This window comes from Tursiops truncatus, chromosome 17 (assembly GCF_011762595.2).
Source record: "Tursiops truncatus isolate mTurTru1 chromosome 17, mTurTru1.mat.Y, whole genome shotgun sequence".
Lineage (NCBI taxonomy): Eukaryota > Metazoa > Chordata > Mammalia > Artiodactyla > Delphinidae > Tursiops > Tursiops truncatus.
In genome coordinates this window covers 67,996,788-68,016,224 of record NC_047050.1, presented here as the reverse complement: position 1 = coordinate 68,016,224, position 19,437 = coordinate 67,996,788, and the positions used below count along the sequence as shown (strand labels likewise).

The 19,437-nt window shown below is 42.2% G+C and overlaps 1 protein-coding gene across 8 annotated transcripts in view; it reads left to right on the top strand.

The window, feature by feature from the left end:
- Nucleotides 1-19,437, top strand: part of ASAP1 (ArfGAP with SH3 domain, ankyrin repeat and PH domain 1) — a 349,999-nt gene that overhangs the window by 222,840 nt on the left and 107,722 nt on the right. For all 8 annotated transcript variants that reach the window (XR_012327408.1, XM_073794762.1, XM_073794764.1 and 5 more), the window contains one exon: nt 4,161-4,306. Coding sequence is in view for 7 of the 8 variants with exons in the window: in XM_073794762.1 (XP_073650863.1) it covers nt 4,161-4,306 (146 nt within the window). In the remaining variant the exon portion in view is untranslated. The remainder of the gene's footprint in view (nt 1-4,160; nt 4,307-19,437) is intronic.

Genomic DNA, 19,437 nt, shown 5'->3' with positions numbered 1-19,437 from the left:
TGTGGCCTCTCCCATTGTGGAGCACAGGCTCTGGACGCGCAGGCTCAGCGGCCATGGCTCACGGGCCCAGCCGCTCTGCAGCATGTGGGATCTTCCCGGACCGGGGCACAAACCCGCGTCCCCTGCATCGGCAGGCGGACTCTCAACCACTGCGCCACCAGGGAAGCCCTATTTTGTTCTTTTATTAGAACTAAAAAGAGTCACCTCGCTCTTACTGCCTTACACTTTGCAACAGTACCCTGAATGCCAGAAATTCCCTACAAATATTGGAAGAGCGTGAGTCTCCATTGTGAATGGGTCAGATTTCTCTCTCACCCTATTTTTTTATTTCCTTTTATTCCATCTCTGTCTTCGCCAGCTTCCCCAGCCCCTACTTTACCAGCTCCCTGAAGTCATCTAGCACTTGGGCGTAGCAAGCATGTTAAAACGGCTCATCTTCCCCCCCCCCCGCCCCCGCGCCCCCCCCCCCCCCCCCCCCCCCCGTGCGGTGCGCTCCCAGCCAGAGCCCTTTATCTCCACCTCCTCCCCTAACATTCCCTTCACATTGCTTACTCTGCTCTGTAATCTGTCCCTCCCTTCTGCCTCTGCCTCCGCCAGGGGCCTCTCCTTGCCCTCCGTGCCTTTGAAGACCTGCTTGGTAAACCCTTAATTTTGTACAAAGGGATGCGTGTAGTTATATAATCTGTCGGGTGAATTGTCACTGTTACCTTTGTAACGCAGTATGTAAGAAAAGACTTAAAACGTGAGACGTATGCCCCTATGTTGTTTGATATTAAACGCATCTCTATATTATCATGGGTATAGAGGTAATATTAGCTGATCTCTTAGGCGCACGTGCCACATGCCGGGCACGAGCACCTGATGTTTAACTCCCATCATTTCTCCCCTCAAGAGAATTAGTAGTAGTATTCCAAGATACAGCTCACTAAATTAGCTGCCATATTTTAAAACAGGCGACTACACTAGGAAATTTTATACATGTGTGTATATATAAACGTGATTAATACATATACACACACACTCTTACGTGTGTGCATATGGTTCTTCGGTTGTGGAATTGGCAAAACATACAGCACACATGATCTAGCCTGTACGTATCCAGTCTCACCTTTTGCCTCTCTCTCACCACATTTTAGGTTTCATCTGCCCCACAAGCATACTTCTTCCCTTGCAGAGTTCTGGTGAAGGTTAAATATGATATTGTGAAAAGCATTTGGGTCAGAGAAGGTTCTCAGCCAACTTCCTGTGGCCTCTCTCCCTGCCTTGGCCAAGTCCATCTTATTTTCTGATGAGTCTGTCGTCCCTCATAAAAGGAGAGCTTCTCGTAGTACTTTCTAACCCTACGTGGAAATCCAAATTGAGGATAGTGGTTGTGTCTGGGGAAGGAGGGAAGAGACTGGGATTGGGTAGCAGGTGGGAGAGAGAGGACACACTCTGCAGTATTTTATTTCTTAACTGGCCAGTGGGTACATGGGTGTTTTATTAACTAAAGATTCTGATATATCATTTGAAATATTTTATAACTTCAAGCAAACGAACACAAAGCCTACCACTTAGGTTTTACCTCCGAGACCCTTCCCTCGAAAGCAGTTGAAATGAACAGGCAGCTGAACCCCTTTTTTGCTGGCCTTCAGAAGCAGGAAAGGGTGGCAGGTGGAGTGGGGTTCTCCAGGGCAGGGTGAGGCCCTTTGGCCTGAGACAGAAGGTATCAGGGTGGGTCCAGCTTATGAGGGACATCAAAGGTGTGCATCCTGCCTGTGCAGCTGATGTGGCCTTTCCTTTGTGTTTCTCTGAGCCGCTTCTCAGAGTGAACCTGGGCGGTAACCGGAGCTGCATTTTTATCTTTTTTAATATCTCAGCCTGAAATGCCGACATCCACTGTAGGCACCATGCATTTTTAATGTGGCAATGATTAGAAGGTTGCTAGGGCCTCATTTCATTTCATTGGACGCTGTGACGCTTGTTACCTTCGTCGTATTTCGACTTCTTCCTGGGACGTTCCCCAGTCCAGGCTCATACCGTTGCTCCCATGCAGTTATTGAGGGTGTGTTTGAGAGTGCAATATTTTTAAATTATTTGTTGTTCAATTACTGAACAACCTAGGAGACTTAAGAAGTGAATGCTTCTTAAATTCCTGAAAGGGAAATCGACGAATCCAAGTCAGCAGCTCAGTAAAGCTAGCTTCATAAGCCGAGCTCACTGAAACACATGCAGTGGTGTTTGTTGTGTGAGGATGCAGAGGTGAGCCAGAGGGAGCCCCTGCTTCTCATGGTCTGGTGGCAGGGAAAGAGCTGTACTTACACAAATGTATGATGTAGTGGAAAATACTGCAGTAGAGGTACAGAGAATTATGGGCAAAGAAAGATTATTGCCAACTAAGGGAAGGCTTTGAAAAGAAAGAGCTGTTGTATGAATTAAGCCCTTAAAGGTATGATTTTGATAGATACTTTTTTGTTCATTTATTTGTTTAATAAATATCCTACACCTACTATGGGCCTCTGTGTAAATTCATGCTTCCCTGTACTCCACCACAAAGGAAGAGAGCCGTGTACAGCTGAGCACGGGCATCTGAGATGCTGCCACGTGAAGGTGGTACACACCACCTCCACTCGTATTTCCTTGGTCAGCGCCTTGTTACTTCAGGGTGTGGGGATGTGCACTATCCCTTCCCATAAGCCTGCAAGGGTTGGGAACCTGGATAGCCATGATGAATAGCAGTGTCTGCCCCGAGAGTCACGAGATGAGATGCACAGTTTACCAGAATCACACTGGGTGCTGTACTGGAAACGGCCTGTAGGGGAGCAAGAGCTGCAACAAAGGAACTTTTTTGCAGGAGGGTTTGCAGTGATGGAGGCAAGAGATGATGTTGGATAAGGTTGGTAGTCATGTGGGTGGTGAGCCGTCAGATTTCAGTAATATTTTTAAAGGTAAAGGCCAGTGGATTGCATCTGGGGTATGAGAAGGGAAAATCAGGTATGACTTGATGGGTTTCAGCCTGAACAACTATAAGAATGTATTTGCCATTAACCCACTGAGATATGGAGGCACTGTAGAAAAAAGAGAGTTGGGGCAGAGCATCAGGGTTTGTTTTTAGCAAGTTAAGATTGAGTACTAGGAGATACTGAACGGGCACTTGATATATGTCTGCATTCAGGGTTGGATCTGGGCTGGGAATATCAGTTTGGGAGTTGTCAGCTAATAGAAATTACTTAAAGCCATAAGATTAGGTGAGATCCCATGAGAGTGGGCGTCAGTATAGAAGAATAAAGGCCCAAAGACTTGAGGCCAGGGAGATGAAGAACCAGCAAAGACGATGATGGAGAGGAACAGCCATGAGGTGGGAAGAGTCAAGAGAGTGTGATATCCTGGAAGCCAAGTAGAGAAAGTGTTTTGAGGAAGGAATTATTGTTACTTATGGAGCATTCACTCTATTGAGAAACCTTTGTATATTTTTTATCAACTCATCAGCACCACAGTCTTGTAAATATTGGTCTCCATCTCATAGATCAGAAAACCAAAGCTCAGAATGGGGAAATTTATTCACAGATATTGTATTGATACCTTTCACGTGCCAGCTAGGATAATAGCCACGGAAGTTAAAAAACTTAAGGTAGCAAGCTCATAGGTAGTGAAACCAATCTTGAACTCTAGATCTGTCTGATCTACACCTGCACATTTTGCATCAAGAGATGATGTGTGAAAAAGCATTGTATGAATGCTGTTCCTCGGACCTGGGTCTTAGACAAAATTAAAGGAAATAAGGATTAATTGCAGAGAAAGAAACATGTTAGAACACATGGATTTTTCTTTTGCATTCCAAGGTTGATTTTTCTAAGGAGAATTTTCTCCTTGTTTCCTGACGATCATAGTTTTTTAATTGCTTGAAAATGTGGTGATAATTTGACCCCTCAATGTTTGGTGAGTCTGTGGATTAGTTGGGATATAAATGAACTCAGTGCTCTGATAGAAAAAGTGGAAACCGCCTTTGATAGAGTGAGTGAGACCACTCAGCGCGCTGCTAACCACCTTGTAGACATGTTCAATAAAGAATTGATGGAGTTTCTTTGCTTTCCTTTCGAGAGTTTCTAGTGATCGATGTTCAGAGTAACTTGTCATTGTGGCAAATAGTAGCTCAGACTCCTTTTTCTTCTTCTTTTCAGATCATGTACAAAATGAAGAAAACTATGCACAAGTTCTTGATAAGTTTGGGAGTAATTTTTTAAGTCGAGACAACCCAGATCTTGGCACCGCTTTTGTCAAGTTTTCTACTCTTACAAAGGAACTGTCCACACTGCTGAAAAATCTGGTAAGCCATTTCATAAAATATATATATTTTTTAATTACAGCCTGATCAAGGTATAGTAAGATCACAAAGAGAACAATATAATAGTCTTCTCCCAACACTTGATCCTGAGGGCAAAAAATAAAAATAAAAGTCTTTTTAGTCCTCGGTATGGAGTCACATTTAAGGAAACTGTCACTGTGAAATGCCTAGAGTTTGTACCTCCGGCCCAGCTGATAGCAGGGTAGGTTTTTTGAATCTGAGAGAAACTTGTTAACCTGAATTCTTTTCCACATTCTCCCATTGTTTTGCTTTTGTGTTTGTTTAGATAAGTTTTAGTAACTCTTGCATTTTAATTAGTTGAAAGAGTAATTAGTTGAAAGTTTGATGATTTTTTTTGTTTCAGACATACATGTCACCCTTCACTTGTGTGAAGACCAGCATGCATTTTGGTCGCTGATTTACAAATAATTAACCTCTCCCAACTCCCCATATCCTTTTAACACCCTCCCAAGAAAAAAGATTTTAAGATTTGGGGAATCTGTGGTTTCAGAAGTAGATGATGACAAGAAGAATCCCTAAAAATCTGAGACACTGGAGCTGCTGACCTAGGAGCAGACACAGATGGAGGTGGGGGGACCCATTGGGCAGGCAGTGTTGTCTGGGTGTCCCCAAATTGTGCCCACTACCCTCCCTCACCCTCACGCTGCGTTCATGTCAAGAAAGGTTCGTTCTGTGTAGCACAGCTACCACACTTGTGTGTGAGTTAATTTAATCAAGTCTCTCTTCCCCTAAGTCCCAAGAGATAGGAGCAGTGGGAGGTTGAAAGATGCCAAAGGAAAAGTATATCATACTTTTGTAGGCTCCTTCCTGAAAGAGAGGAGCTGTTTCCTCCTCTTCCTCTCGCCAGTCTCAGCATTGCATCTTTGCCTCCTTTAAAGATCCAGAACTCAAGCTTAAGATGTCTTGACCCTGGGTCAGTTACTCATATCAAATAGGCGTCTGTGGTCTTTCGTGAGACTCGTGTCACAAATCTACTTGGTACAAATGGCTGTCTTCCAGATGTGAACGCACCCTGTTGGAAAATAAAGACTACCTTTCTATAGTAAATTAACCTGGTTATTTGACCAATCAGAATATTCTTTTTTTTTCTTATCCCACTAGATAAATATATGTATGTGTCTGTCTCCCTGACAATTTAATTCTGCTTGATAGTTTATGCCACTGAATTAGTCTTACACAGTGACAGCTAATCTTAAAGAAAATAAAGACTGAAAATAGAAATATGTCTTCTTTTCAGAAATTTGAGAAAGGATGGTATTTAACTTAGGGCCTATGTATTCCTACACTTTGGGGTTTATTTGACAAACCCATGATATTTCTGTAAATCTTAGATTATGTGAATCTCTTTGATTCAGATGAGGCCTCCCATTTCTCCTTCCTCTGGGTGCTGCCTGCCTTTTTGTGGGTGGCATTGCTCAGAGGTACTATGGTGGGAAGAAAAGAAGTGAAAGAAGATTCTGACAGTTCACTTCGGTAATAACTGGTAAACGGCTACTAGTGAGGGAGGACGTTCTGTTTTCCCTGAGATGGGCGTTTTCACAGGAATATCTTGCTAACCTTTAGTTTCCAGGAGACCAAATGTATGTGGCTTAAGTCAGTAGCCATTACTTCCACGTTTCCTGGGCCAGTCCATTTCCACACTTCCCTACCCTGTAGGTTCCTTCCGTGTGCAGGGATTCGTGTGTGGATTTCATGCCGTCCACACGAGTCAGTGGCCATTCAAGCATCAGTCGTTGTCTATGTTTGCTTAGCTCTGTATGGAACTACGGAAACAACTGTAGCTACAGAACTAATAACTACGGAAACAGCTGGTAGTCACTGAACGCTCTGAGGAACCTGGCAGTGTGCTTTGTGTGGATTTATCATTCAACAATTCACAACAGATTCACAGTTCACAACAGCCCTGTGGTGGGTTTACCTTTAACCAGGATGTGCGCACTGAGGCACACTGAGATTATGTCTGTGACTTGTTCGGGCGTGCTGTCGGTAAGGAGGTGTGAGCCCAGCATTCCGTCGCTGCATCCATCGTCTTTCCCAGCCTACTCTGCACTGCCTGGCACCTCGGCTCTGGTTGTCTTCTTTCCCTAAACATACCCCAAGCTGCAGGCCTCCTCCTTCTAAGAAAGAAAGAAAAGAAATTGCTGGAAGATTTCATTCAATTAATTTAAAAAACAAAAACATTTTCCCTTAAAAGAAGGTGGTGGCAGGGAGTCCCCTGGTGGCCTAGTTGGTTAGGATTCTGGGCTTTCACTGCCGTGGCCTGGGTTCAGTCCCTGGTTGGGCACCTGAGATACCGCAAGCCATGCGGCCCGGCCAAGAAAAGAGAAGGTGGTGGCATTTCCAGTGAGGGAGCAGGTTAGAAGAATCAGTGTGTATTGTAGCTGGTTACTAAGGGAACACTCTTCTGATTGAATAAAGTCAGTCCCAGGAGTTCGTAAGACCCGACAACAGCCGGCAGCTTACTGCTTCCCTTTTCATGTTTTGCCAGGAAAGGGAAGAGCAAACCAGGAAGATTCACGGGGTCACGCCCCAGAGCAGAGGGCGGAGAGGAAGCCAATCCCCTCGGGCAGGGAGGGGTTTCTGAGTCAGTTGCAAGCACCTTCAGGCCCCAGATGAGTTTGGGGGAGCACCCCCCTGGGAAGCTGTTTTTCTCAGGAGATTCTTGAAAATCCTATTCTCTTAGGCTAGTGAAGGCTGGAAACATTAAGCAGTAATGGATACAGTTGAAATTTAGAAAGTAAGATTTTAAAAAAGGTACCTTGGTATATTTTAGACTTCCTAAATTGTATCCTCAGTTGAACCGGCAAATATCCAAATGTCTGTTGTGTTGAGGTCTATGGTCAATCCTGAAAAATGTCATTTTCTAATTAAGATATTGCTCACGATGGGTATTTTAATAGTTTACATTAAAGTATTATTTATTTTCATGGAAGAAAGGGTCGGTTTTGGGGTCAGGTCTAGTGCTCTGCTTTTTTTTTGGGGGGGGGGGTTTTTTTTTTTTTTGCGGTACGCGGGCCTCTCACTGCCGTGGCCTCTCCCATTGCGGAGCACAGGCTCCGGACGCTCAGGCCCAGCGGCCATGGCTCACGGGCCCAGCCGCTCCGCGGCATGCGGGATCCTCCCGGACCGGGGCACGAACCCGTGTCCCCCGCATCGGCAGGCGGACTCTCAACCACTGCGCCACCAGGGAAGCCCCTAGTGCTCTGCTTTTGACTGACTCTAGGTAGGGAAAACTTTTATTAGTCGTGTTACTTTTAAGCAATCAGTATTATAAGTATATTGTGTTTGGGAGTTTCTGAAGGGTTGGTCCTGAAAAACATCAGTGTACTAAGTGCTGGTGACTCTCAGTCACCATTTAGATGTTTGTTTTTCTAAACATTCAATGAGCGTGGAAGGTACGATGATCAAGTGAGAGGTTACATGCAAACTCCCAGGAGCTGCCCAGATGTTGGTGTTAACTTCACATGGACCGAGGCTGGCTTTTTATTAGCCAGCTTCTAACCTCTTGCATCTCTGAGCTTTTTTTTTGGTTGCACTGGGTCTTAGTTGTGGCAGGCGGCCTCCTTAGTTGTGGCATGTGTGTGGGATCTAGTTCCCTGATGAGGGATTGAACTCGGGCCCCCTGCATTGGGAACGCAGAGTCTTATGCACTGCACCACCAGGAAAGTCCCTAACCTGTAACTAATAGACATCTGAGGACTGCACAGAGGGTCATGCACTGAGCCAGGTTTAAAGAAACTTGCTTTGCTTACTGCCTAGAAAACAGTTTTTATAAAAAGGCCATAATACAGGATGGGAGAGTTCGTGCATTGTAAGTGGTGGGAGGAATATAGGTTTTGGTCACTATCAGACCTGGACTCCCAACTCCCAGCGCCCAGCTTTCTAGCCTAAGGCAAATCACTTTAACTTCTCTAATGCTAGTTTCCTTATCCGTAAAAAGAAATTATAGTATCTGTTTCTTGGTAGTGGTGGGACTTGATCAAGATCCTGGAAGTAAATCACCAAGCGTAATACCTGACCTATGGAATTTGCTTAACAAATACAAGCTTTTATTATTACTTACATCTTCTTGCTTGATATTTATGGCAGCCCGCCGTGTAATGGCAGGTACGGATAGTCATATCCCATTTTGCAAATAAGTGCATCAAATCTTCAAAAAATAACATGCCTGGGAAGTAGTGGAATTAGGGCTTGCGCTCAAGTTCCCTGACTGTGGATCACGCTCACGTGGAGTCATCAGTGCTGCGTCCACAAATTACAGAAGGCGTGATGTTGCCTCTATAGACTGTGGGTGCTAACGGCCCATCTGACATGGTGACTGGAACCTGTACCAGTAGTCGTCCAACTCCTGTTTCTCTTTAGCTTGCAAAGTACTATCTTCTCTACTTTTTCCTTTGGGTTTCCCTCCTTAGTGAATTACATATATTATATTGGAAGAGTGTTAGCCAGTAGTTCTCAAACTTGGGTGTTAGGACCCCAATCTTAAAAATGTTTGAGAACACCAAAGAGTTTGTGTTTATGTGGACTATTTCTATCCATGTTTACCATCTTAGAATTTAAAACTGAGGAACTTTTTAATGTATTAATTCATTTTGTTGCAATACGTTGTTTTGCTTGAAGTAGACAAAAAATTACAGTCTCATACAGGTCTATATATTGGGAAGAGAGAAAAGTACTTCAAGAGCCTTTTCGGGTAATTATCAATAATTTTATTTGATACTATGTCAAAACGTGATGGTGGTTCCTTAAAAGTTAGTAGCAGTATGAATCTGAAACCATATAAATTAACTTTAAGGATTTGGAAACTGTCAAGCTCACGGTGACAGAGGTTTTCCAAAATTTTAACTTTTCTCTGAAAGCTCCAGTTTTATCATTAGCAACAAATATTGTCACTTGTTCACCTTGTAGTGATGAGTAATTCATTTTCAAGAAAATGTTTGCCAAATACCCAGATCTCAGTACCACAGTTGTCAGTCACTCTTTCAAGGAAAAAAGTGGTGTTCCAGTAGAAAACTAACAAAACCAGCCAGTCCAACTTGCAACTTGCAAAACTGCATACATGTGCTCTCTCAAGATAAGCATCTATTTTGGAATGCCTTGGAAGTTCTTTACTTCCTATGCATCGTATTTCATCAAAGAGAATATTAAAACGATATACTCAAGGGTTGATAGGTAATAAAATCAGTCATTTCTACTGTTTCATGGTGGACATTCTTAAATGAAGATAGCCTTTTATTTTATTTTATTTTTTTACTGCAAGAGCATGACCATGAGGAAGAGAGTGACTACAGTTTGTGGCAATACCTTGCATCACACTAATGCACCAGCAGTTTTACCTTCATTATTTTTGCACTATCAGTGCAAGTGTCAAGACAGTGAGAAGGTCAGCTAAAACTCCTTAGTAGTATTATGAAAATACTTTCGACCTTGGGGACTTGAGAACCACTGTCATCAGAAATCAAAGACTTTGTTATGTCCTTTGACATAAGGACTGAGTGCCATAAGGTTAACTTCGCCTAACTTATAAGCATGAATTTCCTCCCTGGAAGAATGGGGGAAAAGTACCTCCCTTCCTACCCTGTTGCTTATGTGAGAATCAGATCCTATGACCCATGTGAGAAACATTATAAACTGCAAATTCCTTGAGTCACGCACAGTGGATTGTTACCATATTAGTAAACTACATTAATATTAATACCACTGTGGCATTAATGGCCACTGCAGAGACTTTATGTATTTTTTTCTGATTATAAAATGAAACACCTGCCTAGTTGGGAAATTTTAGAATTCAAAGAGAAAATTGCAGGTTCTCTTTTATATCCTTCTTACCCTGAGAGAGCCTTCATTGATATTTCGGGTTTGTCTTTCTGGTTCTCTTTTTCTGCACTTTTCCCCTCACATAGATGAAATCACATGTCCTAAGCAACTTTGTGTTTCTGTGGATTTCACTTAGTGTCAGCATTAGAGCATATGCACTTTTCCTGTTTGGGACAAAGTTATTCACTAGAAGTTCCAGAGAATGTGACTTTCCAAAGAACCCCCTCTGATAGAGCTCTCATCCCTGACAGTTCAGCCTCGTCCCTTCCCTGTTGTGAGAGCCAGTGCTGAGATATCTGCTTGCTGTCAGCACCTGGGAATCTAGGTACTGGGGCAGGAATAGGATCGGGGACTTGCCTGTCCAGTGGGAACTACCCAAGTACATACAGGAAGGTCTTTTGTTTCTTTCTTTCGTGTTCTTTCTACCACTGTGGGCTTCTGACGTCTCAAAGTAAAAATAAGAAGTTCCATAAAACAGTGACTTTTAACAGGATAACTTTGCCATTTATGTATTTTTCTGAGTTAAGTCTAAATCATCCAAAATTACAGAGATAGAGAACAGGGTTGGAGGCAGGGGCAAGGGTGTTAACTATAAAGGAAGAACCCAAGGGAGTTCCTTTGTGTTGACGGAACAGTTCTCTGTCTTGACTGTGGTATAGCTGTACCATATCTATACATGTGGTAAAATGTCATAGAAATATACACAGAGACGTACCAAAAAATAAGTGCGTGCAAAAACTGGTGAAATTCAAGTAAGGCCTGGAGCCTGGTTGATCATCTTGTGCCAATGTTGATTTCCGGGTTTTGATAATGTGGTTTATAGCACACGAAACATATTACTCTTGAGAGAAGTGGGTCGATGGGTACAAGGAAGCTCTCTGTACTATTTCTGCAGCTTTTTGTGAGTCTATAATTTTTTTTTAATAATAAGGTTAATAAAAATAAATTATCAGATTCTAGTCAGGGAGAGAAAGTTGGAAAAAGTCTTTAATAATATAGCTATTGTTGGGGAATGTCTTTAATAATATAGCTATTGTTATATAACAGTTTCAGAATATAACAAGTGCACAGACCAAAAACCAAACTCTCACCTCTACTATTCATTTAGACCACTTCCTACTTCCTCTTAACTGTTGCAGGTTTTCTAAACCAGTCTTTCTCTGTCTTTTGAATTTTTACCTCTAGGTAAAGACCTCTGTGTGGTCACTATTCTCAAAAGGTGATTAGCTGTTTCCTCCCAGAAGTGAATCCGTTCATCATGTTTGAATATGTCTGGGGAATGCTGCCTTTTAGGGGTGAGAGGCCAGAGAAATGTGGACGTGATCTATTTTGCTGATGTTTTTAATATGTTTCTGGCAAGATTTTAAGCATGTGGGCTTTTCTGTGAAGTATCTTTTGTAGGTTTAGTTCATAATCTGCTTAGTAGATAGTAGCATTTTAAAAAAATGTTAGAAATATTTCTTTAGTTGATGTACCAGTCTCTCTGGACTCGTCCTTCCTTCAGTTCAAACATGCCTTCGTAATCAGTCAGCTCCAGACACAGCAAATGATTTGTTGTTGCTGGAGCATCGGCTGTTTCTTGCTTCCGTGCCATTATATATTTGGTTCCTTCTACTTACAAATGTCCTTTAGTTAATGTATTAATGATTAAGCCTTCCTTGTAAGAAAAGAAAAAAAAGAAGAAAAACAGGGTGATCTTGAATTTTAGCTGTTTCTAAATATTTTTATTTGATTAAATATATAGTACCAAAATTATGTTCAGTCTTTTTTTTTCTTTTTCCTTTTTGTTAACTATTACAAGGAAAGCAGTAAAGTCATTACTTGCTAAACAGTGCTGGGTCTGCTCTACACCTCAGTGTCAGGCCATCATCCTGTGATCCTGACGAAGAAGTTAGGGAGTCAGCAGAGCATTGCATCCATTTAATTATCAAACCACAAAAATGGGACGGGAAAGGAGTAGATTGAAATAGATTCTCAGTGGGCACAGGAAAACCGTTTAAACCATACCCTAAGAGCCTCAATGTAGCAGCAGTTTTAGAAATATATGTGAAAGCTGTTTTGAAGTAGTAGGTGCCCAGGAGGATTCCAGTCCAGCCGGGACTCTCTGTGCCTCTGCTTCCTTCTCTTCCCTAGGCCTTTGGACAATGCTGTAGCTTGCGTAAGAGCCTGCACCTCCTCTAGCAGTTAGAGGGCAGATATTGCTTCAGAGCTGTTTCAGCAAAGCCGAGATTTCTCCAGCTGCGTAGCATTTCCTGTTTGCAGTCTCTGACTGCAGGCTATTGTGGTTTGAGTTAAGGATTGTTTTTTAATTTTTCTTCTTTTTTTCCCCTTCAAATGAGAATGGTTGGAAATGTGCAGATTGGCTCTAGGTTTGTAGCAAACAGATTATTTCTCCAGTTCTTCTTTGAAACGTCGAAAAGTGCTGAAAGCCTGGGTCTCCTCAGTAGTAAACTGGTAGCCCCTGGGTGCTCTGGGTTATATGATACATTTTTAAAACCTCATCATTTTGCAGAACGGTAATCCGTAATTGGAAGGTTTCACCTTTTGATCTGCCAGCCATCCCCTTATGTCCTGACATGCTTCATTGCCAATTAGTAGTGTAGGACATTTCATGAAATGAGATCTGTCCATATGAATGGGAGGATGGGTAAGAAGGAGAAGGCTTTCTTTTTCCTTTCTGTTATAAAAGTTGTATGTGTTTACTAGAAAAATTTCAGAAATTTTAAATAAAGATCATTACATAATTCTAACTTCTGTGAATACTAATATTATAGTTTGTCCTTTGAAACAGTTTCATAGATTTATACACAGAGATACTGATAATTTATACACTAACACACACACGTGTGTGTGTGTAACATCCAACTCCACAGTCTCTTATCCAGAACCCTTGGGGTTAGATGTTTTTCAAAATCCAGAACTTTATAGATTCCAGAAGGTTGACAGGGTGCATATGCCATATATTATGCAATGCCCCCTAGTGACTTCTCAGGTGAATAGTTACATGAAGTGGGATAAGTGAGGAGTCCCACCTCAATTCAAGTCCAAGCTAACCACCAAGTGAATTCAGGTCAGGTCAGGTTTTGCTACCAAATCAGTTTTGTTTTTTTAAACAAGCTTGTGTTATACATATATTTTGAAGACTTGTTTTTATTTATTTATTTTAACATCTTTATTGGAGTATAATTGCTTTACAATGGTGTGTTAGTTTCTGCTTTATAACAAAGTGAATCAGCTATACATATAGATATATATCCCCATATCTCTTCCCTCTTGCGTCTCTCTCCCTCCCACCCTTCCTATCCCACCCATCTAGGTGGTCACAAAGCACCGAGCTGATCTCCCTGTGCTATGCGGCTGCTTCCTACTAGCTATCTACCTTACGTTTGGTAGTGTATATATGCATGACTTAGTTATTTTATAACTGGAAGTTTGTATCTTTAACCCCCTTCACCCATTTTGCCTACCCCCTATCCGCAAGCTCTGGTAACCACCAATATCTTCTCCGTATCTATGAGTTTGCTGGTTTTAATTTTTTTAGATTCCACATGTAAGTGGGATCATATGGTATTTGTCTTTCTCTGTCTGACTTCTCACTTAGCATAATGCCTTCAAGGTCTACCCATGTTGTTGCAAATGGAAAGATTTCCTTTTTTGTGTGTGCTGAATAATATTCCACTATCTGTCTATCTGCCACATTTTCTTTATCCATTGATCCACTGATGGACACTTAGGTTGCTTCCATGTCTTGGCTATTATATATAATTCTGCAGTGAACATGGGCGTGCGTATGTCTTTTCCAGTTAGTGTTCTGTTTTGTTTTGTTTTGTTTTTTAACATCTCTATTGGAGTATAATTGCTTTACATGCAGGCTTGTTTATAAAGCTTGTTAGCTCTCCATGACCATACAAATAAAATTGCAGAACCACTTTAACAGGCTACATAGTATTTCACTGTATAACTAAACCATAATTCCCTTATAGGATTTGAATTGTACATTCATTAGTACAGGTGTACCTTGTCTTAAATACATTCAATATACAGAAATCCTGGTATCCCCAGGCCAAATTTTAACATGTTTTGTTTTTCCTTTTTTTTTTCTTCTTTTAAGGGTTTACATTAAAAGTGTTTTAAATAGGAAGTTCAAATAATGCATTTGAAATAGGATTGATTTTCATCTTGTGAGTTTTACTTGCAGTGAATAACACTTTTCATTTGAAATGTGTGTGATTGTGGTTATGTGGCTGTCAGGTGTTAACTCCACTTGAAACAGACTCACAGAACAGCATTTTGATGCTTGAAAGACTTAACGTTTTTAGAGCTGTGGATCTGTGAGAGAAGACGGAAGGAAAAGGAGGAGAAGAGGAAAGGGGGAGAAAGAAATTAGCGCTTGTTGGAGGAGGGAGTCTCACTAGCCGGAGGAGAGGACTGAGTGTGGAGGAGGGAGTCTCTGGTTGGTGCTGGCTGCTTTAGGATGCCCCTAACAGTTGCTTATCAGTATCTCTTTTAAACAAAAATGGACCTGATCTTATCCTCAGAGCCTTCAGGCAGGTAAAGTTTTCATAATTTTTATGGTTAATGTTTACTATACAAATAGTAATGACAATGAGTGTTTTGTGGTGTGCCTGCTACATGCCGGGCGCTGTTTTAATCGCTTTGCTTGTTGTATTAGCTAGGATAGGCGAGGATGTGCTGCAGTAATAAATTAACCCCCGCGTCTCCATGGCTTAACATAGTAAAGGTTTATTTCCTCCTCCTGTCCCGTGTCTATGGAGGGGGTCTGCTCTGTAGTAACAGTGTGATTCAGAGACCGAGACAGAGGGAGGCTCCTCTGTCTCAGCAAGGTTGGCTGTGCAGAGGACGAGAGAAACTGTAGAATCAGATGAAGACATGTCGCAGCTTTCCCTGATAGATTAGTTCTTTGGTTTAAACTGTGTTCCTGGCCCCATTTGCAGGGGCCCAGGAGGTGGAAGGGAACAAATGGAGTATTTGGTGAGCAGTACTGTTTCTGCCTTATCTATATATAGCCTCCTTCACTGCTCACATCAGCCCTACCAGGTAGCAGCCATAGTTATCCCTGTTCAGCAGCTGAGAAAATCAAGTCGCAGGGCGCTCAGTGGATACTGGAGCCAGCATGCAAACCCGGGCAGTTCACTCCACAGTCCACGCTTTCAAGCAGTGCCCTGGACTGCCTGCCTCTCAAAGGATATGGACCTCCTTTTATGGATATAACATAAAGTTTACTTTTAACTTATTTAAGTAAAAAGTATAGATTTAAAGAACGGCAAGTGGGACTTCCCTGGTGGCGCAGTGGTTAAGAATCCACCTGCCAATGCAGGGGACATGGGTTCAATAACCTGGTCCGGGAAGATCCCACATGTCACGGAGCAGCTAAGACCACGCGCCACAACCACTGAGCCCACGAGCCACACAACTACTAGGGGAGACACCACGATGAGAAGCCCGTGCACTGCGACGAAGAGTAGCCCCCGCTCACTGCAACTAGAGAAAGCCTGCATGCAGCAACGAAGACCCAACGCAGCCATAGATAGATAGATAGATAGATGTCCATAAAAATATTTTAAAAAGTTAAAACAAAAATAAAGAACGGCAAGCAAAACAGTAGCACGGATATTGCAAGAGTAAGGCAAGCACTGTTTTGAGATAATCAACAGCCCAGAAGCCTCCAGAGCTCCTTCTCCAGGCCCACATCTGGAGGTACTTTGTGAAAAGCAAATGCAGGTGTTTTCCTTGGCTCAGAGAATTCTGCCAAACTCAGCCTCACTCTCACTGCTTTGCCCCTTTCCACTCTTGATTTCCTGTTGCCGTCCCGGGCAAGGCCTCCCTCCTCTCTGGATTCTGCCTTTCCACCTCCCTGCTTCACATTACATGCCGGGTCTTGAGCTGGTTTGGATTCCTCTGCAGAACGTTGCCTCTGTTCTCTCCTCACCTCCACTTTCTGTTGCCCTCAGACAAGGCCACTCCCTCCAGCCTAGACTCATGGACAGAGGCACTACAGCCCAGCCAGCCTGCTCCCGGGCTGATTGATGTCAGCCAGTGCCAGAGAGCACGGATGAGTGAGGGAGTGTGGCTGGGTTTCAGGCTCCACGTGTACCTGCCAGGTGGGTGCTTTGAGCCGTGTATACCCCCTGCACCTGTGGTCAGTGGCCAGGCTGCACCCAGTGTGTCCACTCCCTCTTGCCTGGGAATGGGCGCATCAGAGCGTGAAACCCCTTTCCCTAAGTTTTCCTTGAAACACAAATCCCATGCCTTGTTCTTTGACAAGAGTTCTGGATCGAGAAGCGCTACGTAATACCCTTGGGGATTTACAGTGCACATTTGTGTATCGAAGGCTTAGAGACATCCTGCAATGAAAGAGACCTGTCCAATTCAAAGTTTTCCTAACTTACTTAACCACAGACTTTCCTGTTGTATAAGAAACATTAACTTCCCATGAACCCACTTGGAGAAATGCTCATTTAGATGTCTTGCTGGATCAGGGGATCCATTTCATCTGTTGTATTTATTTGTTTGAATTTTCTTTCCCATTTCACATCAACTCTTCTAGAATTTATTTCTTACTTACATTTTAGTATATGATTTCTGAGTATATTAAACCTCTTTATTTATACTTTACCTCTCTATTTTAGATGATACCCCTGCCTGTGGTACCTTCAGGTTTAAACCTGAAGAAGCGGCCTACTGATGCCATCTGGAACTAGGAGCTTACTATATCTTCCACTAAAAGTGAATGGCCCTCTTATTGACTTACTGCCCAGCCGTGTTAAGAAATTGGAAGTTCAGAGAGCTGGTGGACATAGCCTGACTTTGAAGTCAGTTACAGCTGAGTTCAGATCTCTTCTCTACTCTTTCCCAAGCTAGGTCACCAGAGGCAGATTCATTCATTCACTCCCTCCCTCATTTATTCATCCAGAAAGCAAGGATACCGAGAAAGCCTTCCCAGAAGAGAGACCCTTGACCTGAACCACAAATAATTAATAGATATTTTGTGAAACTGCTCTCTTGGGCTTGGAGAGGCTCTTTTCTTTAAATAGAAACATTACACAACATCAAGCATTGGTTGATACACCTGATATTTAGAGAGTGAGGTGAAATCAGTATTTCAGTATTTTTAAAAAGAAAGAAAAGAAAAGACTTTCTAAAATTGTGGCCTTGACTCAGCCAGGATTTACCAAGTGTCTGCTCTGTTCCAGGCTCTGTGCTAAGCTTGCCTGTCACCTTCGTTTCAGAGATTGCTTATACAGAGTATTCTAATAGTGTACACTAAGACGCTACTTCGTTCTATAGGGAAATATGGACGTGGGTATAGGACCAGATTTTTAAAACGTCCTGCTTTTTCTTTCCCTCAAGTAGAGAAAACTTTGATTTGGTTATCCTAGCAGCATCACACATGTAAGAAGATTCTTTTCTGCAGCAGTGGCCTTGAAATACATCAGCTGATGGTGAATATCACAGCTAGATAAATTCTTTGAATTCTAAAATACTCAACAAGGATCAAGTGAAGTGAGTTTTAAAACATATGAGATATGGACCGAGCAGACAGAGTAGGGCAGCAGGCAAAGGGAGCAGCAGATGCCTGTATTCTTTTCTTATCAGTTAAATGAAGACAGTAAATGTCTACTGTGAGGCATTATGGTGTTCTCCCAGTACATGGCGAGCCCTGTGTGCTTGTACATGTTTATTTTGTTAGATTTTTAAATTGTGTTAATAAGGTTCTTCCTAAGTAAAAGTTTTTTGTTGTAAAACATGTACCATAACGTGTGATAAAGATGTTCAGTAAAGGCAAGGAAAATGTGATTTGATGTCACTTTCATTATGGTTTTGTTCTGGTTTAAACATAGCAGATTATAGATTACATGCATGGAAATGAAATTAAGGGTCTGAAAGTCGATCATGAACTGATTAATCATTTCAAGCATAATAAAGAAACCCTTAGGGTCAGGCTGACTCTTTTAAACCAAGGCGTATGTAGGCATTTTCCTTTTGCTTTCTCATTTAGCTTGGTCTTATAAATCTTAGCTCTCCCCACCCTGTTCTTATAATTATCCTCAGATGAAATCAGGTGCTGCCCATAACGCAAAGGAAAATCACGCTTTCATTTTCACTCTTGATGTATGACATGATGTTAAATCTAACCCATCATTTACTTAAATTGAATTAGACAAAATATAATTGCATTACTTTATGTTAAGGAATTCTCATATTCCCTGACACTCCTACACATACCCAATTTTCTCTGTAAAACTTCCAGTAAAACTGTACTTTCCACTTAAATTCAGTCTTGCCAGTTCCCGATCCCTTTGGCATAAAGTGGGAACTCGGTTCCCCCTTTTCCTTAGGTCTTTCCCAGATCTCCCAGAGGAGTCACTCACCTCTGTTCTTTCTTCATAGGAATTACGCCTTAGACCTTAGGCAAGTGATTTGCACTCCCTGACTGTAGGCCTTTCTTCTCTGGCGAAACTTTGGTTTTTCTTCTCCTCTGAACAGCTAAGGCTGCGGGGCCCAAACTTGACCTTGCATCCATCTTCCTTAGAAAGCTTGTTTAAACAGAGGTTGTTGGATCCCATCCGTAGAGTCTGATTAAAGAGATTTGAGATTTTGTTTCAAAGAAGTTTCTGCCTGGTCTGACACTGTTGCTCTGAGGACCACACTAGTCAGGGTTGTCACTCTGGGCAGACAGCTCAAGTTCCCTGGCGTCATAGAGAAGCTGTAACTTTTTTCATCCACATTCACTGCCTAATTAATTATTTTTACTTTTATACACACCATCTGCTTTTTATCTTATAATAATAAGTAACTTGAATGAGAAATAAGCTGCTGGTTGATTATATCGCCCTCTTGTGTTTCTGTGTCATATTTCTTTTTAATGACTTTCTGGAGACTTCCCTGCTGGCACAGTGGTTAAGAATTCGCCTACCAACGCAGGGGACACGGGTTTGAGCCCTGGTCTGGGAAGATCCCACATGCCGCAGAGCAACTAAGCCTGTGCGCCACAACTACTGAGCCCACATGCCACAATTACTGAAGCCTGTGCTCTGCAACAAGAGAAGCCACCACAATGAGAAGCCTGTGCACCTCAACGAAGAGTAGCCCCTGCTCGCTGCAACTAGAGAAAGCCCGCATGCAGCAACAAAGACCCAACACGGCCAAAAATAAATAAGTTAATTAATTAAAAAAATAACTTTCTGAATGTAAAAATAATACCACTTCATTGTTAAAACTTAGAAAATACAGGGACAAAAGACTAAAATAAA